General features: G+C 48.0%; 7 protein-coding genes across 7 annotated transcripts; 5 read left to right on the forward strand and 2 right to left on the reverse strand.

Moving 5' to 3' along the window:
* Positions 1-68: 68 nt before the first annotated feature.
* Positions 69-2,234, forward strand: N7511_008708 (GMC family oxidoreductase; the record flags this gene model as incomplete). Its single annotated transcript, XM_057131085.1, has 3 exons — positions 69-124; positions 189-629; positions 695-2,234. 3 exons carry the CDS (start codon positions 69-71, stop codon positions 2,232-2,234), a joined length of 2,037 nt encoding a protein of 678 aa, XP_056979073.1.
* Positions 2,235-2,798: 564 nt separating this feature from the next.
* Positions 2,799-3,896, forward strand: N7511_008709 (uncharacterized protein; the record flags this gene model as incomplete). The annotated part of the gene is made up of 2 exons (XM_057131086.1): positions 2,799-3,443; positions 3,495-3,896. 2 exons carry the CDS (start codon positions 2,799-2,801, stop codon positions 3,894-3,896), a joined length of 1,047 nt encoding a protein of 348 aa, XP_056979074.1.
* Positions 3,897-3,977: 81 nt separating this feature from the next.
* On the reverse strand, positions 3,978-5,676 carry N7511_008710 (putative extracellular lipase; the record flags this gene model as incomplete). Its single annotated transcript, XM_057131087.1, has 2 exons — positions 3,978-5,009; positions 5,065-5,676. Coding segments are annotated over 2 exons (1,644 nt in total), but the record flags the coding sequence as incomplete, so codon positions are not given.
* Positions 5,677-6,078: 402 nt separating this feature from the next.
* On the forward strand, positions 6,079-7,667 carry N7511_008711 (putative MFS transporter; the record flags this gene model as incomplete). Its single annotated transcript, XM_057131088.1, has 2 exons — positions 6,079-7,587; positions 7,641-7,667. The coding sequence occupies 2 exons, from the start codon at positions 6,079-6,081 to the stop codon at positions 7,665-7,667; spliced, it is 1,536 nt and encodes a 511-aa protein (XP_056979076.1).
* Positions 7,668-7,822: 155 nt separating this feature from the next.
* On the reverse strand, positions 7,823-8,907 carry N7511_008712 (uncharacterized protein; the record flags this gene model as incomplete). The annotated part of the gene is made up of 6 exons (XM_057131089.1): positions 7,823-8,016; positions 8,071-8,154; positions 8,212-8,283; positions 8,353-8,412; positions 8,481-8,536; positions 8,609-8,907. 6 exons carry the CDS (start codon positions 8,905-8,907, stop codon positions 7,823-7,825), a joined length of 765 nt encoding a protein of 254 aa, XP_056979077.1.
* Positions 8,908-10,566: 1,659 nt separating this feature from the next.
* N7511_008713 (short chain oxidoreductase) lies at positions 10,567-10,758 on the forward strand (the record flags this gene model as incomplete). Its single annotated transcript, XM_057131090.1, has 1 exon — positions 10,567-10,758. One exon carries the CDS (start codon positions 10,567-10,569, stop codon positions 10,756-10,758), a length of 192 nt encoding a protein of 63 aa, XP_056979078.1.
* Positions 10,759-12,286: 1,528 nt separating this feature from the next.
* N7511_008714 (feruloyl esterase B-2) lies at positions 12,287-13,855 on the forward strand (the record flags this gene model as incomplete). The annotated part of the gene is made up of 1 exon (XM_057131091.1): positions 12,287-13,855. One exon carries the CDS (start codon positions 12,287-12,289, stop codon positions 13,853-13,855), a length of 1,569 nt encoding a protein of 522 aa, XP_056979079.1.
* Positions 13,856-13,916: the final 61 nt, after the last annotated feature.

A 13,916-nucleotide genomic window follows, 5' to 3' on the forward strand; every position in this document is an offset into this window, starting at 1 on the left:
GGGGTAGTTGTTTCCTTTTCATTGTTGCCTTTCAGTCTGAGGTCAGCCTCCTCTCTTAACCATTCGCCATGCGTCTATCTGCAGTGGCCTGGTTACTATCCACTGTTTCAGTTGTGTTAGCTTCGTATGTGTCAAGCTCTGCTATTATCCTCGCTGCCAGCTTGTGTCGAAACTAACGAATGTTGTAGAAGTCACGGCTCAACCTCTCGGCATCGTGATTCATATAGAAGATCTTCAACTGAACAGGCCGGAAATTCCACTACATCATCCGAATATGACTATGTGGTTGTTGGGTCTGGTCCTGGTGGTGGGCCCCTAGCAGCAAGATTGGCAATTGCCGGCTTCAAAGTGCTTCTTTTGGATGCCGGTGATGACCAGGGAAATGCTACCCGACAGATTGTGCCTGCCTTGCAGCTTCAGTCTACCGAGTATGAACCGATGAGATGGGACTACTTTGTGAACCATTACTCGAACATGTCACGTCAGGAGGAGGACACCAAAATGACATACAGGACTCCTGGAGGAGACCTCCATGTCGGACCTAATGCACCTGATGGATCTGAGCCTTTAGGCATCATGTACCCAAGGGCTGGAACCTTGGGAGGATGCTCTGCCCACAATGCCATGATGTAAGTCTTTATTGTTCTATGCCAACATGCGGTCAGGTGGAATCGTATGTTAACAATTATGTTAGCACCATTTACCCATACGAGAATGATTGGGAACACCTGGCTGCTCTCACCGGTAATGATTCGTGGTCTGCCTCAAACATGCGTGGATACTTCGAAAGACTGGAGCGCAACCGATATTTACCCAGTGGTCTGTTGGGCCACGGTTTTGAGGGATGGCTCACCACAAGTTTAACGGACCTGCGTCTTGTCATTGAGGACCAGAAGCTTCTTTCCTTGATTCTTGCCGGCGCGACAGCGGCAGGACAGGGTTTGCTGGGGAAAATTATAGACACTGTCACTGGGCTTGCAGGTGTGCTTCTACGCGATCTCAACAATGCTTCCCCAACCCGCGATTACGACACTGGTCCATACCAAGTACCTCTTGCTGTGGATGTTCCGGAGTACAAGCGTACAGGTCCCCGAGAGTTCCTCATGAAGACTGTCAATGCTGTTAACTCAGACGGATCTCGAAAGTATCATCTTGACATCCAGTTGAACACTCTAGTGACCAAGGTCCGGTTTGATACTTCCGGACCTAAGCCGCGTGCTCTTGGTGTGGACTATCTCCTGGGTCAGAGTCTTTATCGCGCAGACCCTCGTGCATCTCGCACAGGCTCCAAGGGCACGCCGGGTAGCGTTAATGCTGCCCGCGAGGTTATTTTATCCGCAGGCTCATTCAACACCCCTCAGTTGTTAAAGCTGAGCGGAATTGGCCCGACAGAGGAACTATCTGACTTGGGTATTTCCACCTTAGTCAACTCCCCTGGTGTCGGTTCCAACCTCCAGGACCGCTACGAGATTGGAACCATTGGAAAGTCCCCAACTGATTTCGTTCTCACCTCCAAATGCACCTTTATGTACACCATGCCCGATCCCTGTCTGGAACAGTACGAGAACGATCCTTTGTTCAAGGGTACATATACCACCAACGGAATCGCTATTGCCATCATCCGCAAGTCATCCGTTGCTGAAGATGAGCCAGATCTTCTGATATCAGGAGCCCCCGTCAACTTCCCTGGTTATTATCCCAACTATTCCTATGAAGGTCTCAAGGATGCTCAGCATTGGACTTGGATCACGTTGAAATCACGCAGTCGCAACAACGCAGGTACCGTGAAGCTGCGCTCCACCGACCCGCGTGACATGCCCGAGATCACCTTCAATTCATTCGATTCCGGCGTGACAGAAAATGACGCCGACGAGAAAGACCTTCAGGCTGTTTATGAAGCGGTGGAGTTTTCTCGTACTATCTTTGAAGATCTCATTCCTCTCGACGGTGGATTTGACGAGGTCTGGCCGGGGCCCAATGTGACAACGGAGAGCCAAGTCAAGGACTTTATCAAGCAGGAAGCTTGGGGTCACCATGCCTGCTGCACTGCTGCCATTGGAGAGGACGGTGATGAAAATGCCGTGCTGGACTCGGACTTCAGAGTGCGTGGGGTTGATGGTTTGCGTGTGGTTGATGCATCGGTATTCCCTAAGATTCCCGGATATTATGTCGCGTTGCCGATTTACATGATCAGCGAGAAGGCTGCCGAGGTAATCATTGCTGACGCTATTTGATATAGTGTGGCAGGTTCATTTTTGTCATCACTTTAATAAATTTTCTGAGATCTGCTACCTTAATTTAGACGATATTCAAAAGTCCTTGAAACTTGAGTTCATCTTGCCATTGATCAGCTCATTGTGACATATAGAACACTAGGGCCAATGAGAAGTCGCGGTGAAAAAGTACTTTATAAGCACAATTTCCTTATAGTTGTGTATTAATGATCACAGAGTGGCATTATAGCATTACTAACATGTCAAGCAACTAACAAAGTGAGGACTATTTCCCCTGTGCTGATCACAGCTCTTTTCTGGCAGGCCAATCCAGTGCCTGCAGCGAATTCTTCTAGAACTCTGATTTGCTAGCTTATGCGGAACTTTCAAGATTGATGCACAAGCATAATACGCAGTTCGCGGGTACATTTATGCCCATCCCGAGCCCTTGCTTACCAACCTGGAATGGTCCCCGACCCTGGGACTAAATAAACAAACCTGTCCATATTCTGCACAATTATACGCATACCTACGCTTCAGTTAATTCCATTTTCGATCTTAGAGAAACTCGTCCCCCAGGCCACGATGCAACACAATGTTCTTTTAACCGGCGCATCCGGCTACTTGGGTGGAACCCTCTTGGCCCGATGGGAATCCGCCAAACTGCCACCATATGGCACACTATTTGCTTTGGTTCGGACAGACCAACAAGGCGAATCAGTAAGGCAACTTGGTGCGACGCCAATAAAATTTGACGTCAAAGATGAAGCTGCGACGACAGCAGCCATCATCAGCAACAGGATCACCATTGTCTTGTACCTGATTGACGCAATGGAATCCGCCACCCAGGTCGCAATGATCAAGGCGCTTGCACAAGTCAAAAAGCAGACTGGACAGGAAGTGCATATCCTACACACCTCCGGGGCGAAATTGTTCAGCAATCATTCCGGCCATCCGATCGATCGGTCGTTGCCTGATGATGATCCGTCGCTGTTTGAGATTCAGAAAACGGCGAAGCCACTGCTTCCACCTGTTCAACGGGGTCTCAATGCCAACAACACGGTCATTGAGACCGCGGAAGAATTCGGGGTTCGAAGTTATATCTTCGTGCCGTGCATCGTCTATGGTCAAGGTGAGGGATTCGGCAATCCTATTTCGATCCAAACGGTCGCGATAGTCAAAGCCGCCAAAAAGCTTGGAAAGCTATACAGACCGGATGAGAGCCTCTTGGTAAGACTCTGATCTATATTTTCTCAAAACCTCTGCTTATATTTCATTTAGACCTGGCCTGTCGCCCATGTTCTCGACAATACAACGCTTTATCTGGAGATAACGCGGAATATCCTTTCCGACAAAGATATACCGCATGGCAAGCATGGATATTACCTCGCCTCCAGTGGCAGCATTGCCTGGAATGACATCTACTGCGCCATGGCGAAAGCACTTGCCAAGCGCCAACTTATTGGCAGTGATGTTGTGGAGCTTGCCGATAATGAGAGTCTCAAGCAGATGGGAAATGCATTGGGTTGTCCCAGTCCTCTAGTTTCATTATTCCTGGGTGGGCAGTGCACGCTGCAGTCCAAGAATGGCCTTCATATCGGCTGGAAGCCGCAATTTCCATCGCAGCATATCTTGGACGCCGCTGACGCAGAAGTGGATATTATCCTTCGTAATTTGGAGTAACTTATCGATGCTTCTTAAAGATAAATGAGATCTATCTGTAATTTCTATCTGTTATACTATGTTCAAATGATTACTTGAGAATCAAGCAATTTGAGAGATAGGGACCTTCGACCACCAAAACTCAGTTTCCTCTCTTGCCCAATCGTCGGCAACACATTTAGCTGGAGGAGCAGTATCCCCGCCAATTAATTCGTCATTGCCCTCTCCAAAGATCATTACTTTCCTATCATCAGGCTTGAAGGGCTTCCACTCGGGTCGGTCGCTATACCGTCCAGTGATAGCATTGGGATCGCCTTTGGTGATAAAACTGGTAAGGTACGCGTGAAGAGTACCCGATAGGTCTTTCTGCGACTTTGAAATCCCCGTAATTCCAGTGTTGTATGTCTCATAATACATATTATCGCCGTGGTTGGCACGACCAACAAGTGTTCGTGGGAGTGCCCAATGATAAAGATACACGGATGCCCCTTGCGATGATGCAAACTCTGCTGTTTGGCGGACCGGTGCGACATAGGCATAGTGCGCATATGCAGCTTCGATGCGTTTATATTGGGGACCAAGACCTTCGCCCTCTCTAGTTTCGACATATGGCGAGGAAGAATCAACCAACGGATCGGAATAAATTTTCTCAATGGTATCCAAATCTGAAGATGAGAGTTCAGGCAGCAGGTTCTCCCAGAATTGACGGAACTGAGATGCCTCGGACATTTGCTTGTCAACATACATGGTGCCTTCGTTTCCGTTGAAGCCGGTCATTATGGGGACTTTGTTCCAAGCCTTTGACTCCCATGTCTCTAGAGGCTTGCGGGCAATCGTGTCCCCGTCAATTACAGGTTGAAATGCCCATCGCAGCGAGGGATTGTATTTGTCAAACACGATTGTTTGGGCATTGGTCACTACTGAGCTTGGCAGGGACCGTAGGAATGGGAAGATCTCGGATTCGGGTAGATCTGGAGGACAAGCGACTTCCTTCAGGAAATCTTGGAATTGATCTTCGTGAACTTTTGCGTTGTATGGGCGGACAGCGCGAGAGGTGGGGGCGCCCGATTCAATAATAACACGGTGGAACAAGGGTGAGATATTCGCGTTGTAATTGAGCAGCAGATGACCGATCTAGAAATTATGTTAGTATAGTAATCTCGGATATTTTGGAAATTGAGACACTCACAGAATGAGCTCCAGCCGAGAGACCAAAAAGAGTGATATTCCCGGCATCACCGCCAAAGTGACCAATATTCTCCTGAACCCACTCCAACAGGTGGATTTGATCACGCAATCCCAGGTTCAACAACCCCTCTGCGTGTGAGAGACTCGATGGGAGGAACCCAAGTGCTCCAATGCGATAGCCAAAACTCACGGCCACAAATGGCTCTTCCGACCACGCCACCATGGAGGCGGTGTCATGCATCGTCGCCGCTCCACGGTTGAAGGCACCGCCATGGATATACACAGCGACTGGAAGTTTCTGAGCCAAATCAAAAACAGTAGGCCTGAAAATATTCGCAGTCAAGCAGTCTTCGCTCTGCTCTATTTTTGGCCCGCCCGATAGCAATGCCTTGCCTGGGGCCGCGGGGCCGTACTTGGATGCATCGACAGTATCTGATGAGCTCGGAACTTTCACTGCAGGTCTGAATCGCCGATCTCCAACAGGCGGCAATGCGTATCGCACTCCTAAGAAGGCGTCGACTGTCTGTGGGAAATTGTCCTCGAGCTGGGTTCCAACTAGTTGGCCTTGAGCCAGAGTCACCGAGGGGGCCATGCTATTAATTGTGATTGTGTATCTAAGTTCAAGATCGAAACCAAGAAAGACAAGATAACACTGGAGTTGGGGTTCGGAAGTCTGATATAGCACCGTTGGGGTTGCTATCTATTCGGAACCCAAAAGTAGAGCCGTGCGGGGGAAACGAGACCAAGTGGGGACACGGGCTGTTTATCTTTGCCAAGGTTTAGATAGCCTGAGTTAGAGTTGACTGATATGATTCATGGTCTTATCGTTTCGGTGAGAGTCCGAGGATGGCATGGCCATTCATCGCACTCCATGCCTGCTTCTGGAAGCCAAGATAACGTGAAATAGTCAAGCTTAAAAGGCCTAGGGAAGCTTTAGCTTTTTTTGTAGGCCGTTTAATTTCTCCCCCTCTTACTACCTGAACGTTTTCAGAGATCAACAAACTGTCCGTATATCATGGATATCACGAAGAAAGAACCCGTGATAGACTCTGTCGATGAGAAAGATGTCCAAGTTGGTATTATCACAGATCTCGACGAGGGTGAAGTGTTCCTGCATCAACATGGATTCACCAACGAAGACGTCCAAGGCCTATTAGACGATGAAACACGCAACAAAGTCGTGGTCCGCAAAGTAGATTTGATTCTGCTGCCCTTGCTTGCAGGAACCTATATGCTTCAATACATCGACAAATCTGCACTGGCCTACTCTGCCGTGTTTGACCTCCTGAAGTCGACACACATGTCGAGCAACGAATATAGTTGGCTAGCTAGTATATTCTACATTGCTTACCTTGTTGCCGAATACCCGTGGAATATCCTAGCACAAAAGACCAATCTCGCCAAGGTAGTCTCTGCGAACGTTATCGCCTGGGGCGCTATGCTTATGATCACTGCTTCTTGTACCTCCTTCACCGGTATGGCTATCTGCCGCTTCCTTCTTGGCATCTTCGAAGCTCCAATCACGCCTTGCTTTATGATGATCATTGGCATGTGGTATACACGGTCCCAGCAACCATTCCGTGCTGGTGTCTTCTACAGCTGTAACGGAGTGGGCGCTATGGTTGGTGGAGTCTTGACGTTTGGAATTGGTCAAATCGAAACGATTGCCGTATGGAGGGCTATATATCTCATTCTTGGAGGCATCACTGTTTGCTGGGGTATCTTTATGATCATCTTCCTCCCGGATGACATTGTCTCTGCAAAGCGTTTCAGCTTAGAGGAAAAAGCCCTGCTCATTGGACGTGGACGTCTTGGTCGCACTGGTATCATCAACCACCAAATCAAGTGGAACCAAATCCGTGAAGCCCTGGTCGACCCACAGGTCTGGATATTGTTCTTCTTCACTCTATTTAATGAGATTGTCAATGGTGGAATCGCAAATTTCAGCAAGCTGATTATAAAGGGCCTCACACACGACTCCCTTACTACTGTTGCACTGGGTATCCCATTCGGTGGCTTCCAGGTGGTCTGGGTTCTTTCGGGGACCTACCTGGCATCCCGTTTTGCCAATTGCCGTACCATCGTCATGTTCGCGTATCTTATCCCTACGATCATCGGTATCGCCTTGATGTGGAAGCTCGATCATGCCACCCACAAAGTCGGCGTGTTATTTAGTTACTACATCGTCGGTGCCTACGTCTGCTCTCTAGTTCTTGCACTACAAATGCCCGCCACCAATCTGGGTGGATATACAAAGCGCTCTACAGGTGTTGCGCTTGTCTTCCTGGCATATTGTGCTGGTAACATCATCGGCCCACACGCGTTCCTTGCAAAGGAAGCACCAATCTACCAGACGGGGTGTATGCTTCTACTTGCATGTTCATCCGCACAGGCTGCTTTGACTCTCTTCCTGCGACTTTTGTTGACACGCCGAAATAAACAAAGGGATGCGGCGGCTGCTGCTGCAATTCAGTCCGGGACTTCCTTACAAGTGGACGAGTCAGTAGATCTAACGGACTTCGAGGTGAGCTGCAGTGTTTCAAGTTGGCTATGAACAAATTGCTAATAGATTCACAGAATCTGAATTTCCGATATGTGCTATGAATGGTAGTTTAAAGTTACAATGTTTATATGACGAGTCCTGAAGATCCAGCTAAAGACTTCTGTTTAAAGCATCGACACAGCCCTAAAACCCTTTCCGCTCCCATGTACTTCCAGCTTGTACATCAGTAAGGAAGGGAGGAATACGAATTTTAAACTTAAGAGCTGTCGCTGTAGTCGCTCTCGACGCCATTGGAGTCGAAGTCGACACTCTCAACCTTGACCCACTCGGTGTGCCAGGTCAGACCACCGTCAGAGGTAGTGAAACCGTCATCGGTAACGCCGTCGAGGGCCATAACCTGGTCAAACTTGGCATCGGCCTCACTGAGTGTGACAGTAAGGTTGTTGATATCTGCTATATGTTAGCGATTGTTGTATTCATTTGACTTGAACGGGAAGTTCTTACAGTAACCGGCGAGCGAACCACAGCTTCCGGAGCCGGTGTAGCACTCATTGCTGGAGTAGAGGTACTTCAGGGGAGAGTCGAGAACTGAGATTGCTTGTTAGTCGAGCCAAGCTTTGATAATATCTCCATTGCTTCACTCACCATCGCTTTCCTTTGACACAACCTTCCCGTCCATGGTGACAGTTTGAACGACCTTCTGATTTTCGACAGCGACTGCAGATTGAATACAAAGTTAGAGCCGATCCTCGTGATGAAAGTATGTTTGGCATAGAAGAAACTCACTCTCGAAATCGACCGTGGTATTATTAGGGACTGTAACATAGGCTTGACCAAGCTGACCATCTATCATGCAACCTCCCGTTAGCTTCCTGTGCTCCATGGAAATAGATAGAGTTTCTGTTTTGCCTTACCGGGAGTATAAGTGCTAGCTGCGACACACCACTCATCGACAGACGCAGGACATCCCCTATAATAGCGTGAAAGTCAGTAAAAGCTTTAGTCTATCTCATATCGCGACATCATTTCGATCTCCACTTACTGAGACTCCTGATCCAGGGACCAATTGAAAATTGGCTGGTAGAGATTGGCATTGTCATCGCCGGCGGTTGAGGAAGCGCCAACCCAGACAGAAACCCAGACTTCATCACTGGACTTGGAGACCTTTGCGCTGCTGGGGGCAGTAGGAGGAACAATGGAGTAGGTCGCCTTGGTGATGGCCGAGTTTCCAGAAGGAGGTCCGAGATAGAAGAGACTGTTTCCGAAGTACCAGGTGTCGGCGTCGATGGCCATGGCCTGCATGGCGGAGACGAGAGGAACGAGGGCGTAGCTGTACCGCATTTTGAAGGATTGACTGTATTGAATGAATCTTCCCTAGGGCGGGTATGAGAACTTTATAGTGACAACCATGCTAAAGGGGAAGAAGAAGCTTTGGCGTTTTGCAACAAGCATTACTAACTTGAAGCTACTAAATTTCATTAGGGTGTTTCATGATGATGAGAAAGACCCCGATAAAGCACTCTTCCGAAATAAAACCGAAACATTCAAGTTCTGGATGCGCCTGTGTTTCAGAGGAGCATGTTGTTCTTTGGCAATTACTGGTAGTTTGGCCATCATTTTCTCGTTCACAGGATAGCTTCGCGCAAGCAGCTGCTATATTTCCACCTCAGCGATACCATTTTTATCTACATTAGAAATGATCGGCGTCTTAAAAGACTCAGTGGGCCCTTAAATTAGATTAGGTTAGCTGCCTAGTCTTCCAGGGCTGGACCCACATGCGACTGAAAGTGCTTCAATAGGGGTTGAAGTAAGACATTACTCGACGTTTATGAGAATACATCCGGTCCCATGTTGATTTCATAAGCGTGAGACTGATCGCATTTAGGCTATAGGGCTTTTGGTGGCCGACAGCGGTAAAGCCAACTAGCACCTTAATGTTGCCTTTTGGGATAGAGTCTGCGGGTATTGCGTTTCCGCTAGCTTGCTTGGCAAATATCGTATCAGGTTCTGAGTTCTTAAGTGACCACTATATCACACTACCGGTTTCAACTGGGCTGGTATTGTTGATATGGGGGGTTGACGCTGTTTCTGGTCTCCAGACTACTAATATGGGCATTGACGGGGTCTGTATGGTAGGTTGTATCTTGGCGATCGATTGAAATGATACACTTGAAACTCATACAACAGTAACATATTATAGTGGGGGAACTGCTTACGGAATAAAGTACTTAGTAGTTAGTTAGCGGTCTACGGATGATTCAGCACTCATAACTAACTAGTCAATGTACCCTATTTAAGACCTCTCTACGCATAGTAGAGCAAGACAGATACACTTTCTCTTCTGACCACCCCTACGTGCTCTCCTTTCCTATAGCCCTATCTCTTACTGGGTTTTGCCTACGCTCCTATTGCTAGTATCGACCCGTCTGTTTTGACGAGACTGCCATCGCGCCGTCCCCATTTCAATATATATATTGTAGAATACAACAGTAGTGATAGGTGGCATCAAATTCGAGAATCTAACCGCGTGGATTGCGTTAAACCCTTAGACGGACTTTACTCCACGTTGCGCGACTGACAAACACACATGCATTGTTGTCTGTTCACATCCTCGCATGCTCACAATCTCTCTTTATCCTGAAACGAGGACATCGATGCCTGAGGCGCTAATAGTACAAATCACGTTAACCATGTAAGTCACGGGATTCACCACTGGGGCAGGACTAAAAAGCCACAATTCAATCCGAATAATAAAGTAGCGGCATTTTAGCGCTTTTTGGGTATTGTAAATTACATCAAATTTTACTCTAATGTGGCATCGAATTCTTAACGTTACTGAAAAAGCGCTAGAATGCCGCTAGTTTATCAGTCGGATTGAATTGTGGGGGGGCTTTTGAGTCCTGCCATATATAGATGCCTTATTCATCGGATCTGAACTTCGAACATTTTGACTGATTTCAGCAAAGAGACATGCTGTTATCACTTTCTACACTCGCGGCCATGAGCTCCTATCTGATCACTGGCTCCTCCCAGGGTATCGGCCTCGAGCTAATGCGCCAGCTTGCCGCCAAGCCAGAGGAAAATGTCGGCACCATCTCTGCCTCTTCTCGATCCTCCAATAATTCCGAGGAAATTCCACAGCAGCATCCCGGTCGAATTATACCCGTGCTTCTCGATGTGGCTGATGTGTAGAGCGTAAGAAATGCCGCCAACATTGTTTCGGCTGCACTCAAGGGGAATGGATTGGATAGATTGATTAACAATGCTAGGGTCATGAACTATGGTCCTATTGAGGAGATATGAGTAGTTCCTTGCCATTCTTCTTTTTCATGTCTTCTCGTCTATGCTTCAACTATATTCCTTGGAACATTTGAACTCTACTAATCGTAGCCAGTGTCCACACCATCACGAGAGAGGGCGGAGAAAAGACGGTCCTTAACATGTGAGTTCCTAACTTACAGCTTATCTTAATAGCGAAAGCCTCAAACGAACCACAATAAATGTAGTTTAACCAGTCTTGGCTCCATCGCAAAGCAACCTGTTTACAAGGACTCACTTGTTCCATCATACAAAGTGACAAAGACCGCACTGAACATGCCTGAAGTAGCGTCTTCCAAAGAACTGGGATAAGGGGGCTTTACAGTCTTCTGTGTCGGTCGGGGTGTAAGCTTTACGCCTCTGAATTTGTCGCTCCACTTGAAACTTACGTATTGATTCCTGATGTCAGTGGTGCAGAACTGACCGTGGGAGCCAGAATGCCGACCTTCAGGTAAAGACTGCGGTTAATGCTGTCCTGGACGTACTGGACAGCACAGGAGGAGAAGGAAACGGACGTTTCTAAAATATCAATGTACCTTGACGGGAGAATAACCCAGGGATGAACCAGTATGATGGAAAGGAGTTGCCATAGTAAAATAGAGAGTCAAGGCGTTTAGCTACTTTTCATACAAAAAAGAGGTCACTAACAGAGCTACAGTCCTGGAGAAATGCCCAGTTGATTACCAACCAAATCTGCTTTCTAAAGGGTCTCGCTTTTTCACCACGGTTGTTCCTCGAAATCGGGTTTAGAAAACCAATATTTTGCTCTTTCACTAATTTAGAGATCTGAGGTCCCCCTATCAACTTCCCTACACTGGTCTCATCTAGCATTGATACTGTAATGCTTCGTGAAGCCGATTTCAAGCTAGGCAAGCCGTCTACTAAACTCTGGCACGTCCCATTTCACTTAGCACAGCCTTGATTTCTAGTGACCTAGGCTACGGATTGAAAGATGCCCACTTTGCGCCTCAGCGATGCCCAGTAAATAGGCACCCATTTTTTGTTTGTTTCAACCGCTTGGCACCACTACCGAATCTGCTTAAAGCGGTCATTGTGGTCGTAGAACGCATTGTTTCGGCCATGCCAATACCAGAGAGACCAAAAAAGGTTATTCGCCGTCTGGGCGTTTTTATGCTGCGTAATACTCGGAGTTCGCATGAAATATCCGAGACGCCGAGTGGTGGAGCAAATGATGAGTGGATCGTCAGCAATCGGTGAACTCCATGTCGAGACCGGTCCCGATTGGGTGAACTATTCTGCAAAGTGGACGTTGCTGCACAAACAGGTCTTCTTGGGTCTATTTCCATGCAATGATCTACGAAGTCAGGGGCGTTCGTCGACTTTAAAAGAGCCCGTTTCGCATTGAAGCTGCAGCACAACCCTCGATATTCTACAATCCGCCATGAAGTTCTCATCACTTGTGGTAGTTTTGGGGCTCGCTGGCTCTACTATTGGAGATGACTCCTTCCAGCAAAGCTGTGACTCTATGATAAAGAAGATCAATATCTCGAACGTTCATGTCCATTTCGTCGATTATGTCCCCGCTGGCACCAACTTGACCTTCCCGGACAGGGTTTCTTCTTGCTCACAAGGTCCGCAGCCAGTGAGCGTCGATCTATGTCGTGTTGCAATGGCTGTAGCTACCTCGAATGACAGCCAAATCTCACTCGAGGCCTGGTTGCCTCGCAACTATACCGGTCGATTCCTCAGCACCGGAAACGGAGGCCTAGGCGGATGTATTCAGTACTATGACCTCGCATACGCTGCTTCTTTGGGGTTTGCAGTTGTCGGTGCAAACAATGGCCATAATGGGACATCGGGCGAGCCATTCTTCCGACACCCCGCGGTCGTCGAGGATTTTGCCTACCGGTCTATTCATACCGGCGTCGTCGTCGGTAAAGAATTGACCAAGAGTTTTTATCCGCAAGGATTCAAGAAGTCCTACTATCTGGGTTGTTCGACCGGTGGAAGACAAGGCTTCAAATCAGTTCAAAGATTTCCTCACGACTTTGATGGAGTTGTCGCCGGTGCCCCTGCCATGAACTTTATCAACCTCATATCCTGGGTTGGCCACTTCTACCGAATCACTGGGTCCAATGAAACCGATACCTATTTGTCCCCCGCCTTGTGGAGTGTCGTGCACGAGGAGATCACTCGTCAATGTGACGGCATGGATGGTGCGATAGATGGTATCATCGAAAATCCCGATCTTTGCCACCCAGTTATCGACACTTTGATCTGCAACCCAAGCAGCAACCAAACAGCCTGTCTCAGTGGTGCACAAGCCCACACTGTGCGTCAGGTTCTATCGCCAATGTACAGCCAAAACGGCACTTTACTTTACCCAAGGATGCAACCAGGCTCTGAACTCGTATCCTCTCAAGTTTTATACACTGGGCAGCCATTCTCCTTTTCAACTGATTGGTTCCGCTATGTGACATATAGTGACCCGAACTGGAACCCAGCATCGCTTGATGTTCATGCTGCCCATGACGCCTTGGAACAAAACCCCTACGATATTCAAACATGGGATGCTGATCTGTCGTCGTTTCAATCTGCCGGGGGGAAATTACTTTCATACCACGGCACCCAAGACTATTTAATCAGCTCTGAGAATTCCAAACTTTACTACTCTCGGGTGGCAGAGGAAATGAATATGTCACCTTCGGAACTGGACGACTTCTATCGCTTCTTTCCAATTAGTGGCATGAGTCACTGCATATCTGGGACAGGCGCCTCGCTGATCGGGAACACCGCGCAACAATTTAGCGGAACAGACCCTGAAGACAACGTCCTGATGGCAATGGTGAAATGGGTTGAGGAAGGCATTGCGCCCGAGACAGTCAGGAGATCCAAGAATGGAGACAATGGAGAGCTTCTGTATCGCAGAAAGCATTGTAAATGGCCAAAGCGCAATGTGCATGTCGGCCCTGGGAACTATACGGATGAGAATTCATGGCAATGCGTCTGAGGGTCTGAGCGTTAGTGGTTCTAATTCTCTGGCAATACTTGCGTTACATATTTAGACTGTG

The sequence above is a fragment of the Penicillium nucicola genome, assembly GCF_028828085.1.
Source record: "Penicillium nucicola strain IBT 29836 chromosome Unknown utg000010l, whole genome shotgun sequence".
In the NCBI taxonomy this organism is placed as follows: domain Eukaryota; kingdom Fungi; phylum Ascomycota; class Eurotiomycetes; order Eurotiales; family Aspergillaceae; genus Penicillium; species Penicillium nucicola.